Raw genomic sequence first — 17,500 nt, 5'->3', positions numbered from 1 at the left:
GACCAATCAGCGGGCGAATCTGGGCTGAGTGACGGGGGAGCGGCGCGGGTGTCAGAAGGGAAAGGCTGGGCGAGGCTTGGGCGGGCGCCGGGTTTCCCGCGGTCGAAGGAGAATCGCTCTTAAAGGGCCAGCCCACTCGCGTCCTTTTGTTCCGGGGCCGCAGGGCGGGGCAGGCCCAACTTTCGCTGTATCCTGGTCTACTCTCCAGAACGGCCATGATTTCCCAGTTCTTCATTCTGTCCTCCAAGGGGGACCCGCTCATCTACAAGGACTGTATCCTTGGCCAGCGGGGCCGGGGGGAGGGGCTGGGTGGGACTAGTGCCCCCGAGCCAGCCCGTGTCGCCAGCTCCTTAGCTGTCCTTCCACCCGGTCAGTCCGCGGAGACAGCGGAGGCCGGGATGTGGCCGAGCTCTTCTACCGGAAGCTGACGGGACTGCCTGGAGACGAGTCTCCGGTTGTCATGGTAACCACTGGCGGGGGTGGGGTGGAGGGGATGCGCTTGGTGGGTCTGGGTGGGGGGCGCCTCCTCCCAGGGCTGTTTCCTTGAGAGCTTCCAGTTGGGGGGTACATTCCTCTAAATAATATTAATAGAAGTTTATTGAGCGCTCACAATGCACCAGGCACAGCTCCCCGCACGTCTCAATCCTCAGCCACTCTGGAATAGGTACTATTATTAACTCCATTTACACATTAGGAAGCTGGGCCCTGGGGAGGTTTCGTATGTGGCACAAGCACGTTGCTAGTAAGTAGGGGAATCAGGATACCAGCCCAGGTCTCATGGGCCAGGAATCACTACAACTCTTTCTTGCTAATGCTTTTTCCCCCTGCCTCTGCCTCAGCACCACGATGACCGTCATTTTATTCACATCAGACACAGCGGCCTCTATTTGGTGGCCACGACTTCAGAAAACATTTCTCCCTTCAGCCTCCTAGAGCTGCTCTCCCGGTGAGGAGGGCGGGGCTGGGCACACGGGCGTGGGGGTCAGAGAGGAGGAGGGTATGCACACTCCGTCCTGTTCTGCAGGCTAGCCACGCTCCTGGGTGATTACTGTGGCTCCCTGGGTGAGGGGACCATCTCCCGCAACGTGGCTCTGGTCTACGAACTTCTGGATGAAGTGCTGGTGAGGTCCAAGGATGTCCCTCCCTGTCCCCCGTTCCCTGAAGATGCATCCCATGGTTGGGAGGCTGAGTCCATTCATTTTCACCCCTTCCCCCCCGACCACCCAAAGACTGCCCTTCTTTTACCTATAGGACTATGGCTATGTACAGACCACATCCACGGAGATGCTGAGGAACTTCATCCAGACGGAGGCTGTGGTCAGCAAACCCTTCAGCCTCTTTGACCTCAGCAGCGTTGGCTTGGTCAGTCCAGGGACAGATGAGGCCAGGATTGAGGAGGGTTAGTGGGAAGTGTCATACGTGAGGATTGATTGCTTTGGATGATTTCCAGTTTGGGGCTGAGACACAACAGAGCAAGGTGGCCCCCAGCAGTGCAGCCAGCCGCCCGGTGCTGTCCAGCCGCTCTGACCAGGTGAGGGAGGGATTGATGGGTTCAGATCCTCTGGTTTTTCTCTCAGCCCCCAGAGTCCAAGATCCCAGCATATCTTTCCACTTTCTCTAGACGTGGATGATCCCTTTCCTTACCCGCGTCCCCAACCCAGGGCTCCAGCCTCCACTGTCCTGTCCTTTCTGCCTGTCCGCGTTAGAACACAGGCTGATCAACCCCCAAATCCCTCTTTCCTTAGAGCCAAAAGAATGAAGTGTTTCTGGATGTGGTCGAGAGATTGTCCGTCCTGATAGCCTCTAACGTAAGTTTGGGCCCCCAGCCCTGCGGCTGAGGACAGGCGACCTTTGGGAAGTGTGTCGGGGAGGTCACGTCTGGGCATTGACCTCCTGTCACTCTCAGGGCTCGCTTCTGAAGGTGGACGTGCAGGGAGAGATACGACTCAAGAGCTTTCTGCCCAGCGGCTCTGGTGAGCAGCCTGCAGGCTGGACCAGGGTGGGGTTTGGGACAGGCTCCTTGGTGGCATGTATGGGGTATTTGGCTGCTTCTTCCGTTCTTTCCTCTGACAGAGATGCGCATCGGCTTGACGGAAGAGTTTTGTGTGGGGAAGTCAGAACTGAGAGGTGAGAAAGTGGGTCTTTCTCTCCTAGGTCGAGGTCACTGTCAAAGTTTTCATGGAGGGAAGTTAGAGACAGCTCCCCACCCCCTCCCAAAATATGGGTTAGGAGAGGGGTCTTTCTCTCTTTCCAGGTTATGGGCCAGGAATTCGGGTGGATGAGGTCTCATTTCACAGCTCGGTGCATCTGGATGAGTTTGAATCTCATCGAATCCTCCGCCTGCAGCCACCTCAGGGTGAGGTCAGGATCGGGCTGGCCTAGCATATTCCACCTACCGAGGGGAAGGGAGGCAGTTCAGGTGTGAGGAGACCAAACTCACCTCCATTCCTCTCTGGTCTCAGCTGACGGTGATGAGGTATCAACTCTCAGATGACCTCCCCTCCCCGCTCCCCTTCCGGCTCTTTCCTTCCGTGCATTGGGACCGAGGCTCAGGCAGGTGAGACCGTTTCCCCGTTCTAGAAGTTCTCTGGAGCCCAAGCCAACATGTGTACGCATGTAGGTGTGTGTGTGCACATGTATACACGTATCTGTTTACCCCTCGGGCTGGCTGTGAAGGAGTGGTGGTGGTGGTGATATTGGCTCCGAGTTAGTAAAAGCACCCTCCCCCACAAGTGGACCCAGCTCCGTGAACGTAATGGCTCGTGGAGTTGGGTGGATTTCAGCCCTTCTCTGTCTGTCTTGGGGCAAAATCCACGCAGCCACACGTGGGGGCCCTGTGTGAGGGATGGTGAGATGCCGGTAGGATAGGGCCTGAGTAATGGTGTTGTGCCCTCCCACCCAGGCTCCAGGTTTATCTGAAGTTACGATGTGACCTGCCCCCAAAGAGGTAAGTGGGGGTAGCCAAGCTTAGTCCAGCTACGTAGGGTAGGAGACAAGGCCAAGATACCTGCTGTTTCCACCTTCAGGTGCGGCCAACCAGCCTCAGAATCCAGCTTAGAGGCACTAGAGTTTGGGAAGGGGGTGGGACGGCACTTGTGCAGAACTCCAGTCATGACAGTAATGAAGATGGGACACGTCACGACCTTCCTGGGGCTGACTCTGGTCCTTTTTTCCTTGCAGCCAGGCTCTCAACGTCAGGCTGCACCTTCCCCTGCCACGGGGGGTGGTCAGGTGAGCGTGTGTGCACCGTGGGCCCACGGGTGGGTTTACCAGCTTCTCCGGACAACAGGACAGCACTGGGGGAGGAAAGTGGGAGCTGTGGGATGGCAGGGGCTAACCCAGCACCTTTCCTCTCCCAACTCCAGCCTGTCTCAGGAGCTGAGCAGCCCAGAGCAGAAGGCAGAGCTGGGGGAGGGAGCCCTTCGCTGGGACCTTCCTCGGGTGCAGGGAGGCTCTCAGCTCTCAGGCCTTTTCCAGGTATCAGCCGCTGAGTCTCAAAGGCCCTCTCCTCCCACCTCCACTTTCAGCCCTGACCCATAGCCTCCTAATGCGGTCGGTCTGCGTGGTCAGCTTCCTGGCCCCTCGGCTCCCCTGCCCTCCTTCCTGTTGATGCCTTCAGCACCCTCCTCCTGCCTCTGCCCCTCACAGATGGACGTCCCGGGCCTCCCTGGGCCTCCCGGCCAAGGCCCCTCCACCTCGGCTCCTCCTCTGGGGCTGGGCCCCGCCAGTCTCTCGTTTGAACTTCCCCGGCACACATGCTCTGGCCTCCAGGTTCGCTTCCTCAGGCTGGCGTTCAGACCATGCGGCAACGCCAATCCCCACAAGTGGGTGCGACACCTAAGCCACAGCGACGCCTATGTCATTCGGATCTGAGCCTCCCAAACGAGGACACGGGTGGCAAAGGAGGTGATCTGTGCATCAGGACAAGGACAACGTTTCCTCTCCCAGCATCCTGGCCTGTGGCTGTGGCTCTGGCTGGAAGGGTCCTGAGTCCTAGAGAGCAGGGGGGCTCCACGGGTTCAACCGCCCGTCCGTGGGATCTGACCCAGGAAGGACTGAGGTGGATCACAATTTAAAAATCAAACTTTTATTCTGAGGAACTGACTGTACAATACTGAAAGAGAAAGTCACGTGGGGGAAGCTGACTACTATTTCCTTTCACCCAGCGCGCGCGCGCACGTGTGTGTGTGTGTGTGTGTGTGTGTGTGTGTGTGTGTGTGTGTGTGTGTGAGAGAGAGAGAGAGAGAGAGAGAGAGAGAGAGAGAGAGAGGGAGAGAGGGAAAGAGAGAGAGGGAGAGAGGGAGAGTGAGTACAGGGGAGAGAAGAAGGTCAGCAGACGTGTGACAGCATCAAGGCGCAGGCGGAGGGGAGCCACATCCGGGGGGCTGAGAGCCATTAGCCTTCGGAGTCCCTGGAGCGGGAGGGGGGCTCTCCCCAGCTTCCGGTTTCCCCCCACATAGGGCGCTGACCCCAAGCGGGGAGGGGGCTGAGGTCGGGGGAGGGGCTGGAGAAGGATGGGAGGTGGGGCCTCCTTTGCCCTCCCCTGTGGGGGGAAGAGAGACCACGATGTACTTCTGGACACTCCCGGGACCAGAGGGGGCAGTGCTGGGGGGCGCGCTTGTGGCGGTGGAGACCAGCTTGACGATGGGCTGCACGCTGGGGACGGTGGTGGTAACAGGAGAGGTAGTGGTGGAGCCTGAGCCAGGGGCCGAGGTGCTGAGGGACAGGACCTGGGCGGGGAGAAAGGCAGTGCCGCTTGCCTTGCACTCTTCCCACACCCGAGGCCGGGGGATACTTCCCTTGCTCCAACCAAATAATCGGTGACATGGTGACACAGTCCCCACCACCCCTGGTCCCACACGGCTCCACATACCTGTTGGGTGGATGAGGCGCTGGAGGATGATGACATGACAATGAACTTGGTTGGGGGAGGGGAAGGCTGAGGCGGGGCAGCAGCTCGAGCAGACACCAGTGTCTGGACAGGCAGCGCAATGGAGCCAGGGACCTTCAGCAAGCCAGGGGTCCGAGGGCCAGGCTGGGGGGCCTGTGAGAGGGTCAGCGTCGGCCGGGGCTGTAGGAAGAAGCAGCAGGAAGAAAACGTCACCATCTATGAAAGATACCAGCTATGAAAAGAAGGGCTCCTCTTGCTCCTCGTGGGTCTCACTGCGTTTGGGACATCATCACAAAGGGGGCCTGGACACCCCCAAAGACGGCTGACTCAGGGGGCCTGTGTTTTACAAAAGTCAGTGTGTGTGCCCGAGTTCGTGGTGTGAGTCCCGCCTGGATGGGAACCACTGCCGTGTTTTTCTTCATTTTCACCTTACCACTTGCTCACCTGTCCTCCCCGGACCCTGTACTGACCTGAGTGATGGTCAGAGTGGTCCTGTTGACCTGCTGAGCCTGCAGAGCAGCCTGGGCCCGGGCCTTGACAACGTGGGAGCAGAGGAGGGGCCCGAGGGACCCAAATTCTGCCCGATAGGCATCCTGATTGTCAGGCGGTGGGCGCAGCTTTGCCAGAACAGGGGCACAGTGTTTCTGCAGAGAGAAGGCAAAGAGCAGCCAGGTAGAGGGAGGGCAGTGACTCTGAGAATCATGATGGGGGAAGGGGTGAGAAAGGAGGTCACCCACTATTTCAGTGTTCCTGCTGGAAGCCAGGCTGTGCTGGGTTATCAGTGTGTAAGGAATGCTGTGGTTTTTCTTCATAGAGAACTTGGGCACTAGCTGGTGGGAGTGGAGAACTTGCTGAGTAATTACGCTGGTGATATCTAAGGTCCACAGGGCATGTGCCTTGCACAGAATGGGCCAGAGTGGTGCAGAAGCATCAGGGGCAGTGCAGGCTTGAAGTCACAGGCTGAGAGTTAAGACTCTTATTTCTTACTTAACCCCTTAGTGCCTCAGTTTTTCCAGCTGCGAAACAATATGGGACTCTGAGGTGTGCCCTGAACGTAAGAGGCGAAGATGGGATAGATGAATGAAAGATGCTGTATGTTTGCTAAACATTATCCTTGCGTGTGTGTGGTGGGGGGTGGAGAGGGGGATCAGCGGGAAGAAATGGGGGAGGGTGGGGGTGGGGCTTTGTCACCAGGAGGAGGCTCTGCACGTGGTCAGCCCCTATGCGGTCGATGTTGCTCAGCACAGGGCCATCCAGGACCCCGCGGATCCGCTCCCCCTCCTGCTGTAGCCGCGGCAGAATCAGAGTCTTAATCACCTGTTGGAAGAGAAGGGGAGAAGCCGGGGCCCTGGGGTCACCACAGTGTCTCCCAGGTCAGGGGGCTGTTGCCCACTCTGACCTCACGATCCCTCCCCTCCCCCAGGGCTCCCCCCCCCCCCGCTGGGGCCTAACATCATGTCCCAGCTCTGCCAGGCCTGCGATGGAGCCGTAGCGCGTTGTCCACGGGGTCTTCTCATCCACCCAGCTCTGTAAGGGGATGGAAAATAAACCCAAATAAAAGGGTGTGAAAAGCTAACTACTAAGGACCAAAGTCTCTCATACACAAATTTTCCTAGTAAACCATTAAGACATGACAGCTCCTTCCCAGCCACCCTCTCCTCCCCAAAGTAGCCGCTATTCTGACCTCTACCACCAGAGATTAGTTTTTCTGGTTTTTGAACTTTAAGTTAATGGAATCACACAATTAGGAAAAAAAAAAAAAAAGACACCAGAGATGCAGCTCAAGTCCCAGTCCCTGTCCCCCTGCCCCCTTGCCCCTGGGTTTCAGCATCATTTCCTGCAGCCACAATGGTTTGAGTGAAGCTCTCATTGTTCTGGTGACAACCCCAGGTAGTGATGGGAAACGGCTCACCTTGGTGAAGGTCTTGGTGATCCGGGACTGGATGTTGTTAGTGGTTGTGCTGAAATGCTTGCAGATCTGGGCCACCAGGCGGGCGGCGAAGTCCCGGAGCGCCCAGTGATTGTCCACATCTGGCCGCAGGCACAGCTGTCTGCTCACGATGCAGGTCATCACAGCCGGGATCAACTCATGCACCTAAGGGAGAAGCCTCGAGTCAGCTGATTCTGACAAATGGTCTCCTGTGGGTGGTGGCAGGGTCCCCAGAGCCTGGGATGAGAGGTGGGCGGGCAGGTCCACTCACGTATTTCTCTAGATACAGAGTAGGGTTGTCCATCAGCGCCTTCACCATGCGCATCAGGTAGATGAGCAGGGCCAGGTTGTTCTGCACCACGTTCACGCGCACCTGGTTGCGGGGAGAGAAGCGATGGGGCAGCGGGACCCTTCCGGTGAGCTTCCTCTCCCTCCTCCTCACCCCGGAACCTTGTCCTAAGTCCCCCCCTCCCGCGTCCTCTCACCCCCTCTGAGATGAAGGTGCTGAAGCGCGGCAGCATCTGGTAGAGCCCCGGATCCGTGGCGATGCTCTGCAGAGCCTCCTGTGGGGGGAGGGGAGCGAGTGAAGAGGGGCCGACACTGCGGGGGGCGCGGGTGGCCTCGAAGGGGTAAAGCCAGGGCCGGGTGGCGGGGCCTCACCGCTCTCTTGGCCTCACATGAGCCCACACAGGCTTCTGTGATCTCCTTGTAGTACAGCTGCTGCTCCACAGACAACTCGTGGATGCTTCGGGGCTTCAGTCGCAGAGGCGCCCCCTCCAGCAGGGGTGGAGCCTTCTTCTCTTTCCCTGTGTGAAGTGGGAAGACAGGTTTAGAAAAGAAAGCTCCAGAGGAGGCCTCAGCGCCAGACACACCTCAACCCTCACCTCCCCCACCCAGGGAGACCCGGCTTCCCTTGGGCTTCTTGATCCTCTCTGGGGCTCCTGGCCTGAGGTCTTGCCCTCTGCCCTGACCTCACCCACTTCACAAATGACCATCTGGCTTTGGGGCAAGAGGCCTGGCCCAGCAGTACTGACCTTTGCCGTCAGCTGGAGTGGCCCCCTGACCTTTGCCTTTCAAGGGGCCGTCTTCCTCCTGGCCCGGCTTGGCTGACTTCAGGGGTTCTGTGGCCTCAGCCTTCTGCTGCTCTTTGGGAGCTGGTGGGAAAGCAGTCAAGGCAGGGGATGTAAAGGGAGGAGGAGGGAGAGGGGTGGGTGCTGGACGCTGGGCACGGAGGTTACCTGGGGGTGGGTTCTCTGGAATGGCTGGCTGGCAGCCTTCAATGCTCAGCCAGTGAGCTGCGAGGAAGGAAGGTGTCAAGGTGAACTGCTGAGCGCAGACATCAGGAAGTCACTCCACACCAAGGGATGCGTGCTTTCCTTCCTGTTCCTCACCAGGGATCTCACACTGAGGGCTCCTTCACCGCGTGCTTCCTCACACCCATACACATTGCTCCTTCCCCTCCCTGCTCCCCATCCCCTGCTCTCCCCTCCCCTCCCCCAACCTTTGAGGCAGACATCCAGGGGCACTCGGGGCAGAGGGGTATTGATGATGTCGCTCAGATCAACCTCCTTCTCCTCGTAGAAGTAAAGCTCCCGGCCGCCACCAGAGGCGAAACGGAAAGGAATGAACTCCTGAGCGTGGAAGCCATACAGTGGCTACAACAGGACGGAGAGACACTGGGATGAGAAGGGAGCCCAAGCAGGCAGGTCTGGCTGAGGCAAATGCACCGTATGGGAGGTCTCAGTACCCTGCCCCCTCAGTCCTGTGCATTCCCATCACCTCGACGTTCTTTAGCTTCAGTGCGTAGTCAATGTCACTGGTGGTGAGCTTCTGCCGCTTCCCCATGTGCATAAACTTCAAGGCATCCTAGGGATGGGAGGACAGATGTCAGCCCGAGACCCTGGGGAAGAAGGCGGCCTGGGCAGCACCCTCCATACAGTGCAGTGAGGCCAGGGTACCTGTGCAATCTCCTTGATGCGGTAGCTGACCTCATCTGTCAGCAGCTGGCAGGTCTCCTCCTGAATCTGAGCGATGCCCATGGACTCGGCCACCACCTTCATGGACTCCGAGGGCAGCACGGTGTTGCTCAGCTTCAGCTTCTTCTCCTCAGCCATTCTGGAGCCCCTCCTCCCCTCCCCTGAAGGAAGATGCCCCAGGGCGGAGAGATGGAGACCCTGGCAGGGGGGTGAGAGGAACCGTGAGAGGGACATCCCAAGAAGAGGGGCTGTCCGTTCAGGAGGGGCCGCAACAAAGGGAAAACAGTGGAGATGTGAGGGGGGAAGGGGCTCGGGGGGTGCCCTTTGTCCATCCCCATGTGAACAGCACCGGCTGAACAGGAGGAGGTAGCACTTGGACCCAGTTCGACACAATTTATGGAGCTGATTCTACGCCAGGCACAGTACAAGTGAGGTATAGTGGAATGATCTCAGCTCTCAGTTTAAATCCCACCCCCGGCACTACCTAGCTATGTTACCTGGGCAAGTTACTTAAATTCTCCCAGCTTTGGGTTTCTTCTCTGTAAAATGTGGAAAGCATCTTTTTTCCCTAAGGTTGTTAATGTGCCTGCTTTCATGTGTCTTGCTCCGTCATGCATCATTATTCACACTTGACAAAAATACAACATTGGTTAAAAACAACTCTCCCTGTCTGAGCCTATGTGCCCTTACAATTGAATGTGATGAGAAAATGCACAACCATCCTGACCAATGTGCACTTTTTTCATGGCCACGAACTTCAAACGGGCCCTTAATGCTGCCTGATGGTCCTACATTTCAGTGCACCCAGGTTCCTTCTGTCTCATCTGACACCTCTTCTCCTCCCTGATTTTTGGCCATCAGAAGAGACCTCCCCAGGCTCCCACGACCACGTGCACCCGCTGAGCAGCAAGGGCGCCCTCATGCTCTGCCTTCCCTTTCACTGTAGAGATTCTGGTCATGCCCCTCCCAACTCAAGCATCCCTCCAGCATCCCCCCCCCATCCCTGCATCATCGTCAATTCCTCGACCTACCAGATCACTCCCATTAGCCCTACAAAATGCAGTTATTTCTCCCATCTTCAAAAAACAAAACAGTGGTCCACCCATACCATGGAATATTCTTCAGCCTTAAAAAGGAAGGAAATTCTAACACACGCCACAACACAAATAAACCTTGAGAACGTTGTGCTAAGTGAAATAAGTCAGTTACAAAAGGATAAATACTGTATGATTCCAATTATATGAGGTTCTTCGAGTAGTCAAATTCATAGAGACAGAAAGCAGAGTGGTGGGTGCCAGAAGCTGGGAAGGGGAGAAGGGGGAGTTATTGTTTAATAGGTACAGTTTCTGTTTTACAACATGAAAAGCGTTCTGGAGGTGGATGGTGGTGATGGGTGTGAATGTACTTAATGCCCCTAACGTGTACACTTAAAAATGGTTAAGATGGTACGTTTTATGTTATGTGTATTTCACAGTTAAAATTTTTTTAAAAATCTTGGACTTCCCTGGTGGCGCAGTGGTTAAGAATCTGCCTGCCAATGCAGGGGACACAGGTTTGAGCCCTGGTCTGGGAAGATCCCACAGGCCGCAGAGCAACTAAGCCCGTGCACCACAACTACTGAGCCTGTGCTCTAGGGCCCGCGAGCCACAACTACTGAGCGTGCGTGCCACAACTACTGAGCGCACGTGCCACAACTACTGAAGCCCGCGTGCCTAGAGCCAGTGCTCCGCAACAATAGAAGCCACCGCAATGAGAAGCCCGCGCACCGCAATGGAGACCCAACACAGCCAAAAATAAATAAATAATTTTAAAAAGAGAAAAACATCTTTTCTTCATCCCACTTTCTCTACTAGCGATACTCTGGGGGTTTTTGGCTCCTCTTTGCAACAAAACTCCCTGAAAGAGCTGTCTTATCTCTAATTCCTCTTGAACCTACTCTAGTCAGGCTTTTGACTCCATTAGGTGCCTGAAACCACTCATCAAGTTGTGACTCTACATTGTCAAATCCAAAGTCCCATCTCCTTCCCCATCTTCCTCGACCTCTCAGCAGCACAGGGCATAGTTGCCTACTACCTTCTGGAGACACTGTCTTGACACCACTGCTACTCCACCTTCTCTTGGTTTTCCTCCTCCTTCACTGGCCACTTTCTCTACGTTTCCTCTGCTGCTGCTTCCTCTTCTCCTCGTCTGCTTGATGTTGCAGTGCCCTGGGCTTGGTCCTTGTACAGCTATGAGCTATACTTATTCCCTTGGTGACCTCAACCATTCTCACAGCTTTCAGTATCGCTTATAGGCTGATGATGGCAAATTTATATCCCCAGCCCAGAGCTTTCTTCCTAGCTCCAGACCTGTATATCAAACAGGCTACTTAGAATCCCTTCTAAACTGAACTCCTGATGACCCCACTCCACCAGCTCCAGCCTCGGCTTTTCTCATCTTCATAGCAACACCATTCATCCAGGCGGGCATTCATTATGTGAGCCCTCAAAGCTAATCCACCAGGTGATCCAATCTGATCCTCCACTCCCACTGTGTGACCAGCTCCCAGCATCTATCCCCTGGGGAACTTCAACAGCCTCCTGATAAGGTCTTCCTGCTTCCATCCTTGCTCCCTACATCTATTCCCAACATAGCAACCAGAGTGATTCTGTCAAAAAATAAACCACTTTGGGTCATTTCTCTGCTCAAAACCCTGTACTGGCTCCCAATGTGCCACAGTGTAAATTTGAAATCCTTATTATGGTCTACAAGCTCCTTCGTGATTTACTCTCTCCCCATCACATCTCTGACCTCCTTTCCTTCCTTCTTCCACGTTGATCCAGCCTCACTGTCCTCCTTGCTGTTCAAACCTTTGCTCTATTCCCTCTGCCTGGAATGCTCTTCCCCAGATGTTCCCTGGCTGCCTATTCCCATCACCCTCTTTAATACTGCACCCCACCCCCACTCTGCTTTTTTAAAAAAATTCCCATGGAATTTAACATCTGCTGATACATATTGTATTATTTCTTATTGTTTATCACCACCACATCTCCGCTTCCCGCACTGTGTGGACAGGGATCTTTGTTACGTTCACTGATGTATTCTGAGACCCCGGACTGCTGCCTGAGACACACTAGATACTCAATAAATACCTGCTGAATAAAGGAATGAACTGTAAGGCTTAGGAATTAGGTGCTCACTAAACCCTCAAGTACCACTGTTATCAAGTGAACAAGATATAAGCCCAAGCTTGGAATCTACTTTGTGTCCAAAAGGAAAGTGGCTCGCTTCAAGCTGGCATTAGGAAGACTAATGTCAAAGGTGTTTTGGACTGACTGCGAGGTGTACGTGGAGGGCGGGTGTGGGCCTGTTGGAGGGGCGGGAAGATGGGAGCGAAATACAAGTTAGTTCTTCTCAAACCATCCCAGGTCTCCTCCCCCGCTTTTATAAGTCTTATCTGCAGGGAACACATTTATTCAACATACTCTGTGCCTGGAGCCGGGTATACAGGAGGCGGTCATGTCCCAGTTCCCTGGCGAACTCCTACTACTCCTTCAATACCCCGCGGTACCCTCTGCCAGTACAGGCTCAAATAACACGCCACGGCCTCAGGAAATCTCAGGTCAGTGGAGTCGGCAGGAAGGCTTCCCAGAAGAATAACTTGACCTAGATCCGTGTAGCAGTTTCCCCAGCAGGGAAGCAGGTCTAAGGTCCCCAAGCAATGGGTACAGCGAGAAAGAAGGCGTAGAGAGCCCACCTCATCCCCCCAACATCCCTCCAATGCAAACACACAGAGTCCCCACGCGCACGGACACACAACCAACCGTCCTCCTCCGGGTCCCCACACGGGCCCTTCAAAGGGTCTAGTCCCGGGTACCACTCAGACCCGCCCCCGCCAGTCGAGCGCCCGGCGCAGGAAGAGCCTCTCACCACCGCCAAAGCGCCGCTCACCCGGCGCTCGGCGCCATGTTGGCCCCGCCCCCTCCAGGAGCAGCTCCTGGCAGAGACCGAGAGCAGGTCACTGCCCCTTCCACGAGACGGAATAAGCCCCCTAGGCTCACGGCCTGAAATTATATAAAAATGCTGTCTCTGTGCCTACGTGTAAGGAGCACACCCTCTTGCTGTAATTACTTCAGTTTATTCCTTTACTATCCGGCAGCCAGGACCTTTGGGAGGCGCCACAAAACCAGGCGGGGAAGCCCGCAGCGCCGCGAAGCCCCGCCCCCTTCGAGCCGGCACTGCGCTTGCGCTTCCCATGCCAGGCTGGGTTAAAGTTGCAGCCGACAGCCTTGGGATTTAAAGGGCCCGCTGCCTGACCGAAGTTGGTTTGAAGGCAGGAGGTGGTTGGCTGTGGACGGCACTTGGTCATGGGACCTGTGCGGTTGGGAGTGTTGCTTTTCATTTTGACTGTGTCTGGGACGCCGAAGGAGGAGGACGATGACACAGAACGCTTGCCCAGCAAATGCGAAGGTATCTAAAGGGAGTAGCCCCTACTCGCATCCCTCTGCCCCACCTCCGTCTGGGCCAGACCAAATGGACCGTGATGGGTGGGTCATCTGACCTCCTTCAGGACCTGAGGGAGGTTCTGATGGAGCCTGGTGGAATTCGAATGGGGTCAACGGAGGGAACGCATAGCGCTACCCCAAAACTATGGCACTACAATTCCCATGAGACATCCAGAGGGAGCCCGCTTTTTCTTGCTGGTTTGGGCCCCCCAATGGTTTGTGGGAATTGTAGTGCAGAGACTATCGGCTCAGGACCGACCACTTTACTGAGCATCGTGTGTGTGTGTGTGTGTATGTGTGTGTGTGTGTGTGTGTGTGTGTGTGTGTCCTCCATGCCACCAGACCTAAATCTGAAGAGACTGCAGGAGTGAGGTGTCAGGCTCATTACCTGTGGACATCCTCTGCTCCACCCCAGCGGAGACGCTCCCAAATTATAGGCCCCACGCCCTCCTGAGGGGTTTGGGAGTGAGTACGTCAGCCTTTGAAGCTCATAAAAGAAAGAGGAGGCCACACAACTGGGAGAGGTTCCCCATAATTGTGAGGTTTTGCAGAGGGTGTGCACTGTATGGATTTTACCGTGAGCAGCATCTTCTGTGACTCTATCACCTATGGGGCCCATCTGGGAGGGGGCACTTCAGAGTGCCCTGGTCCCCTGGTTTGTTGCCTCCCTGGCTTTAATTTCTTCCTGGATTCTTTTCCCCTTCGGCTCACTCCACGCTGCATTTCAGTAGCAATGTTCCTCCTGACTTGGTCCTCATCTCTCCTCTCCTTTCATTTGTGTCCCTACTCTTAATCCCCTACACCTGTCAGTTCTTCTAAACACAGACTCAATTGTGTACATCCTCGCTTTAACACCTCTTCAGGCCTCCTGCTGTGATTAGACTACAGCCAACGTTTTTGGCAGAGCATCCAAGTGTTTGTGGTCTGGCCTCCATCTTTCTTACATTTCCATACCCCACCTCCCATCCCCGAAGTGCCCATGCTTCAGCCATATTGAACCTCTCAGTGGTCACTGAGCCTGCCTCATCCTCTCACACCTCTCTGCCTCTGCACATTGTTTTTTTCTTTGCCTGGAATGATCCTTGCCCTTCTGTATTTGGTTCTTCAAGACCCAGTTTAAATGTCACCTCCTTTGGAAGCCTCCTTCCTTATCTGTCACCTCCCACTGCATTGGAGGGAAGGAGAGTACCTGTGTCTCCCTGTGTATCCTTAGCACAGTGCCATAGGCACATTTGGGACACTTTTGCTCCTTGCCCCTGTGTTTAGTTTGCTTGGCACTTCTGTATAGGCCTGTCCTTTTCTTGGGACCCACTGGCGCTGGGAAGACAGTGGTGGAAGAGACACAATGCTCATCCTTGAGGAAATCGTAGGCTAGTAGGAAGTCCGTGAACGACCATTGAATGAATTTTGTATTTCCTAGTGAGATTAAGTCTCTTGATAGAGTCCATTACACAATATTGTCACCACCTTTTTATCTATCCCCAGAGACATTGGCAATGTCCTGTGGATAGATCATGGGTCTTATTACTCTCTGTATTGCTATTGTGCATCCAGAAGGGGCTCAACAAATAACTGCAGAAAACAGCAAACACTTAGGCAGTGCTCACCACGTGCCAGGCACTATTCTCGGGGCTTTACATAGATTGATTGATTTAATCCTCACCACACCCCTGTGAGGGAGGTACTATTATTATCTTCATTTTAGAGGTGAAGAAACCAAGGCACAGCAGGATTGTCACCCAGCTACTAAGTGGCTGAGTCAGGATTCCAGCCTTGCCAGGCTGGCTCCAGAGCCTGCACCCATAACCATTGTGCTCTGCTGCCTTTGCTTATCTGCCGAATGAGTTGCTGCTTTGTCTGTTTATCTTTCACGTCCCCTTGGATATCTAGTATGTAAACTGCTGAGCCTGGAGCTACAGGACGAGCTGAGTCGCACTGGCCGATCTCGAGAGGTGTTGGAGCTGGGGCAGGTGCTGGACACAGGCAAGAGGAAGAGACACATCCCTTACAGTGTTTCGTGAGTTCTTCTTGGTGTTCTTCCACCTTCCAATCCCCGAAGGAGCCCTGGGAGCGCCCACAGCATCCAGGGAGTCTTTGTTTCCCCTCTTCCCACAGAGAGACAAGGCTGGAAGAGGCCTTGGAGAATTTATGTGAGCGGATCCTGGACTACAGTGTTCATGCCGAGCGCAAGGGCTCACTGAGATATGCCAAGGTCAGACTCTTCTCCAGGGCAGGATCCCATCTCTCAGAAACTACAACCTGTACCCCCTGAGGTCCTCACGATGTCTGCCCAGCTCCCCACAGCTCTGGAGTGTCCCCTCCCCATCGTAGACTCCCTCATCTCATCTCTATGGAACTCACCGGGGTCTCCAGTAGTTGACAAAGCTGATATGGCAAAAAGGGGAGGAGGCAGGGCAGTGGCCTGGGCTGATCTCAAATTCCCATCTCTCAGGGGCAGAGTCAGACCATGGCAACGCTGAAAGGCCTGGTGCAGAAGGGGGTGAAGGTGGATCTGGGGATCCCTTTGGAGCTGTGGGATGAGCCCAGCGTGGAAGTCACGTTCCTCAAGAAGCAGGTAGGATAGGATACTGCACTGCCCAGGAAGGTGAGAAGGGAACCTGAGACGGGAGCTAGATCCTAAGGAGGTCCATCTTTGAGCAGAGCAGGGACTCTGCCATTGACTGAAGTGGGCCCAGGAGCATATCAAGAAGTAATAATGGAGGCTAATGATATATACTGCCACTTACTGAGCACCTACTGTGTGCCTGCTTTGGGGCCACAAACTTTCCAGCTGCTGCCTCATTTAACCCTCACAACAACCTGATGTGGTAGGTACTATTACCACTTCCCATTTTACAGGCAAGGAACTGAGACTCAGAGTATAATACTTACTTGGCAGCGTAGGTGCTGGTAAATGTCTGTTGAATGAATGAGGATCACACATCTAATAGGCCAAGTTTAACCTCCTGGTTCCCTGCCTTTCCGAAGTGGGGTGGGGAGACAGGGAGTGAAGAGCAGAGAGGAGGGTCTGCAGAGGCCAGCAGAGCAGATACCCTTCTGACCTTTCCACCTGATCAGTGTGAGACGATGCTGGAGGAGTTTGAAGACGTCGTGGGAGACTGGTATTTCCACCATCAGGAGCAGCCCCTACAGCATTTTCTCTGTGAAGGTCATGTGCTCCGAGCTACTGAAACTGGTAAGCCTGGCGGCTGGCCCCTTTCTTGCCAGGTCACAACCTTCCCTCTCCCCAGGACCAATATCTAAATTGTTTTCTATCACCCAACCTAGCATGTCTACAGGAAACTTGGACTGGAAAGGAGAAGATCACAGATGGGCAAGAGAAGACAGAAGAGGAGGAGGAGGAGGTGACTAACACACCAGGCCACCCCAAGCATGACCCAGAGGAACTCTGAACTTTGCCTTTGAGCCCCCAGGAGGGACAGGGGTCTTGGAGAAGAACCCTCTGAAGTCTGAGCGCTCCCTGCCCCACAGCTTTCAGAGTGTGTGTATGTGCGAGTGACTCCACCCTAGAGCTTGTAGCTCTTCTCTCCCGTGTAGTCTCAGGCAGGATCCTGGTGGTGCAGCATGGCATGGCTATGGGGAGAAAGGTGGGAGCAGTAGGTGGAAGCCCGGCACCGACAGATGAGTCCTCCACCTGCCATTTATCCCCTTGTCAGGTGTGTGTGGTGACAGTATTGAGATGTTTAAATATGTCTGCTACTCCCCACCGGACCCAGAGGTCAACATGGCTTAGAAGCGGTGGACCTTGGCAAAGTCACTTTGCCCCTCGAGGGTCTGTTTTTAGACTCATAACAAAGAAGCTGAATGGACATTCTACGACCTATACACGCTGCCGGCGTCTAGGAGGCTACATGCCAACAGTCTGTGAACGGGAAGGGGACACTGGATGGGGACGGGGTAATATTGATAAGTTAGGTGGGGTAGACACTTGGTCTACATATTAATTTCACTGCAGGGCCACTACGTAATATCAAAGGTGCCAAATTTTCTATAACGCTAGTAAACTTTTTTTAAAATATCAGCTGGGCCCCAAATTTCAAACAACTGCCGTGCACACATCTTAGCTGGCCGGTACGGCAGCGCCCAGTGAATAGGGCCGTTGGTCGCCGTCCTGTTAAAAGCTAACGGTGCTTTGTAGTTTTGCAGCCCAAGGAGGGTGGCATGGATCAGGGCGTTGAGACAGGTTTCGGGCTTGGGA

At 54.8% G+C, this 17,500-nt stretch overlaps 3 protein-coding genes across 6 annotated transcripts; 2 read left to right on the top strand and 1 right to left on the bottom strand.

Moving 5' to 3' along the window:
* The first annotated feature begins 71 nt into the window (after window positions 1–71).
* AP4M1 (adaptor related protein complex 4 subunit mu 1) lies at window positions 72–3,977 on the top strand. 2 transcript variants are annotated; one of them, XM_060032363.1, is made up of 15 exons: window positions 80–273; window positions 375–463; window positions 840–946; window positions 1,025–1,121; window positions 1,252–1,362; window positions 1,451–1,531; window positions 1,746–1,808; window positions 1,907–1,973; window positions 2,074–2,127; window positions 2,255–2,361; window positions 2,463–2,557; window positions 2,903–2,947; window positions 3,181–3,231; window positions 3,366–3,477; window positions 3,649–3,977. In XM_060032363.1, exons 1-15 carry the CDS (start codon window positions 216–218, stop codon window positions 3,871–3,873), a joined length of 1,362 nt encoding a protein of 453 aa, XP_059888346.1. In that variant the 5' UTR covers window positions 80–215; the 3' UTR covers window positions 3,874–3,977. The 2 variants fall into 2 exon arrangements, with proteins under 2 accessions (XP_059888347.1, XP_059888346.1); XM_060032364.1 differs by lacking the exons at window positions 3,366–3,477; window positions 3,649–3,977 and adding an exon at window positions 3,528–3,625 and having other exon boundaries at window positions 72–273.
* An 88-nt stretch (window positions 3,978–4,065) lies between these two features.
* Window positions 4,066–12,749, bottom strand: TAF6 (TATA-box binding protein associated factor 6). Of its 3 annotated transcripts, none has more exons than XM_060032359.1 (15): window positions 12,262–12,749; window positions 8,780–8,995; window positions 8,601–8,687; window positions 8,323–8,476; window positions 8,060–8,116; window positions 7,856–7,975; window positions 7,482–7,627; window positions 7,307–7,384; window positions 7,093–7,194; window positions 6,804–6,986; window positions 6,344–6,418; window positions 6,083–6,208; window positions 5,362–5,535; window positions 4,874–5,071; window positions 4,066–4,730 (listed from the first exon to the last, which is right to left on the bottom strand). In XM_060032359.1, the coding sequence occupies exons 1-15, from the start codon at window positions 12,295–12,297 to the stop codon at window positions 4,350–4,352; spliced, it is 2,133 nt and encodes a 710-aa protein (XP_059888342.1). In that variant the 5' UTR covers window positions 12,298–12,749; the 3' UTR covers window positions 4,066–4,349. The 3 variants fall into 3 exon arrangements, with proteins under 3 accessions (XP_059888342.1, XP_059888343.1, XP_059888345.1); XM_060032360.1 differs by having other exon boundaries at window positions 12,601–12,749; XM_060032362.1 differs by having other exon boundaries at window positions 12,707–12,737.
* A 314-nt stretch (window positions 12,750–13,063) lies between these two features.
* On the top strand, window positions 13,064–17,292 carry CNPY4 (canopy FGF signaling regulator 4). The gene is made up of 6 exons (XM_060032354.1): window positions 13,064–13,246; window positions 15,172–15,298; window positions 15,397–15,493; window positions 15,734–15,856; window positions 16,360–16,477; window positions 16,570–17,292. Exons 1-6 carry the CDS (start codon window positions 13,144–13,146, stop codon window positions 16,692–16,694), a joined length of 693 nt encoding a protein of 230 aa, XP_059888337.1. The 5' UTR covers window positions 13,064–13,143; the 3' UTR covers window positions 16,695–17,292.
* The last annotated feature ends 208 nt before the right edge of the window (window positions 17,293–17,500 follow it).

The sequence above is a fragment of the Delphinus delphis genome, chromosome 15 (genome assembly GCF_949987515.2).
Source record: "Delphinus delphis chromosome 15, mDelDel1.2, whole genome shotgun sequence".
Taxonomy (NCBI): Eukaryota; Metazoa; Chordata; class Mammalia; order Artiodactyla; family Delphinidae; genus Delphinus; species Delphinus delphis.
This window is presented reverse-complemented; position numbering and strand designations above follow the sequence as displayed.